Raw genomic sequence first — 1,415 nt, 5'->3', positions numbered from 1 at the left:
GAGAGGATCGGGGGGGAAGGGCAAATCAGCCAGCAGCGGGTGGCTGCAAGCCCACACTCTGCCTGTCACGTAGGTTCGCACCGGCCCAAAAGAGTTAAAAAGCCAGAAGCCATTCCGCCGCATCTTCTCCAGCCCACCGCCAGGCACGGCCGCTATTTCTAGTTGGGCGTGGGAGCCGGGGAGGATCCCACCAAGTCTTCCAGCCAAGCTCCAGAGCTGCCGGCTGAAGTTGCAAGTTGGGTGCTGTCTGCGCCCACCACGCCCCACAGGGCAGAAGTCGGGCGGGTGACAGAGCCAGAGCATCAGACGCACGACGGGGTGCCACCAGGGCTTTCACGGCCGGGGCAGAGGGTCCCCTCAGCAAGCCCAGACACCTCCCTCACCCACAGAGCTCCCTGACAGCGGGGATTTTCTCAAGGCTGTTCTCAAGGCTGCTGGAGCGAAGTTCAGCCTCCCGACACCACCCACCCACTCCTTCCAAACACAGGGAGAGGATTTCTCCTCTCCCAGCGAGATTTATTTTTTTCCTCCCCCAGTGTTACGGCAGTCAGGAAAACAGAAGCCTGGGCACCTCTGCAGTGAGCTGACAACAGAGCAGAGGGGGCTGTGGCACAGCCAGCCACGGCCTCCCCAACTCAACCACCGCGTTATGCAAGCATTCCGGGTCAAGAAGCCCCCCATCAGGAACTGCCAGCACCCCGTTACACAAGCAAATCGCTCCACATTAGCTTTAACACACACTCCCTCCACCCTCACCCAAAAAATAATTAAAAGGAATTCAACAACTGTTGCTGCATCTGTCAGCAGACTCACCGGACTGTGTGCTGGTTTGTGCTGCAGTGTCAGAGTCCTGGGTGCTCCAGGGTCTGTCCCACCCCGTCAGGTTGAGGGACTGCAGGCCAAGGCACAGATCATTGGTGTCTGGGAGGCCACGGGAAGACTCTTGCGTGGACGTAGGAAAAAGCATCCTGCTCGCCACAGTTTCTTCAGAGTCCTGGAAGTCTGCTCAGATGGAGAACAAACAGAAGCTTGAGAGTTCGGGGCCACTTTTTTTTTTTTCTTTTTAAAGGAGTTTTTCCAAAACGTTAAGCCCCGAGCTGGATCTCGTGCCGCTCTCAAGCCACGGCTCCTGCAATTAGGCGGCGCCCCAAAAGGCGGGCCTCCCATAGGGCCAGAAACCAGCCCCCCACCCCCCTCAGCCCCTCCACCTTCCTATCCCGTCTGCATTACTGACTGGGTCAGCATGTGACCAGGCTGCTGATGCTTACTGTGCTGACAGTGACGTCACACAGCCATGCAAGAGAACTGCATCAGCTCTTACAAAATAAAGGTAAGAAGAAAAAGAAGATTTTTTTTTTCCTCCCTCCCCGCCCCTCAAAAGACAAGCTGGCAGGCAGGAGGCGCGGCTCCGGCAG

At 57.3% G+C, this 1,415-nt stretch overlaps 1 protein-coding gene across 1 annotated transcript in view; it reads right to left on the bottom strand.

The window, feature by feature from the left end:
- The window catches only part of CPEB1 (cytoplasmic polyadenylation element binding protein 1), a gene marked incomplete at its 3' end in the record, with an annotated part of 20,990 nt that overhangs the window by 11,891 nt on the left and 7,684 nt on the right, over positions 1 to 1,415 (bottom strand). The window contains exon 3 of the mRNA XM_009864686.1: positions 814 to 1,002. Within this exon, the coding sequence (XP_009862988.1) occupies positions 814 to 1,002 (189 nt within the window). The remainder of the gene's footprint in view (positions 1 to 813; positions 1,003 to 1,415) is intronic.

Source organism: Apaloderma vittatum, unplaced genomic scaffold (assembly GCF_000703405.1).
Source record: "Apaloderma vittatum isolate BGI_N311 unplaced genomic scaffold, ASM70340v1 scaffold29172, whole genome shotgun sequence".
In the NCBI taxonomy this organism is placed as follows: Eukaryota; Metazoa; Chordata; class Aves; order Trogoniformes; family Trogonidae; genus Apaloderma; species Apaloderma vittatum.
This window is presented reverse-complemented; position numbering and strand designations above follow the sequence as displayed.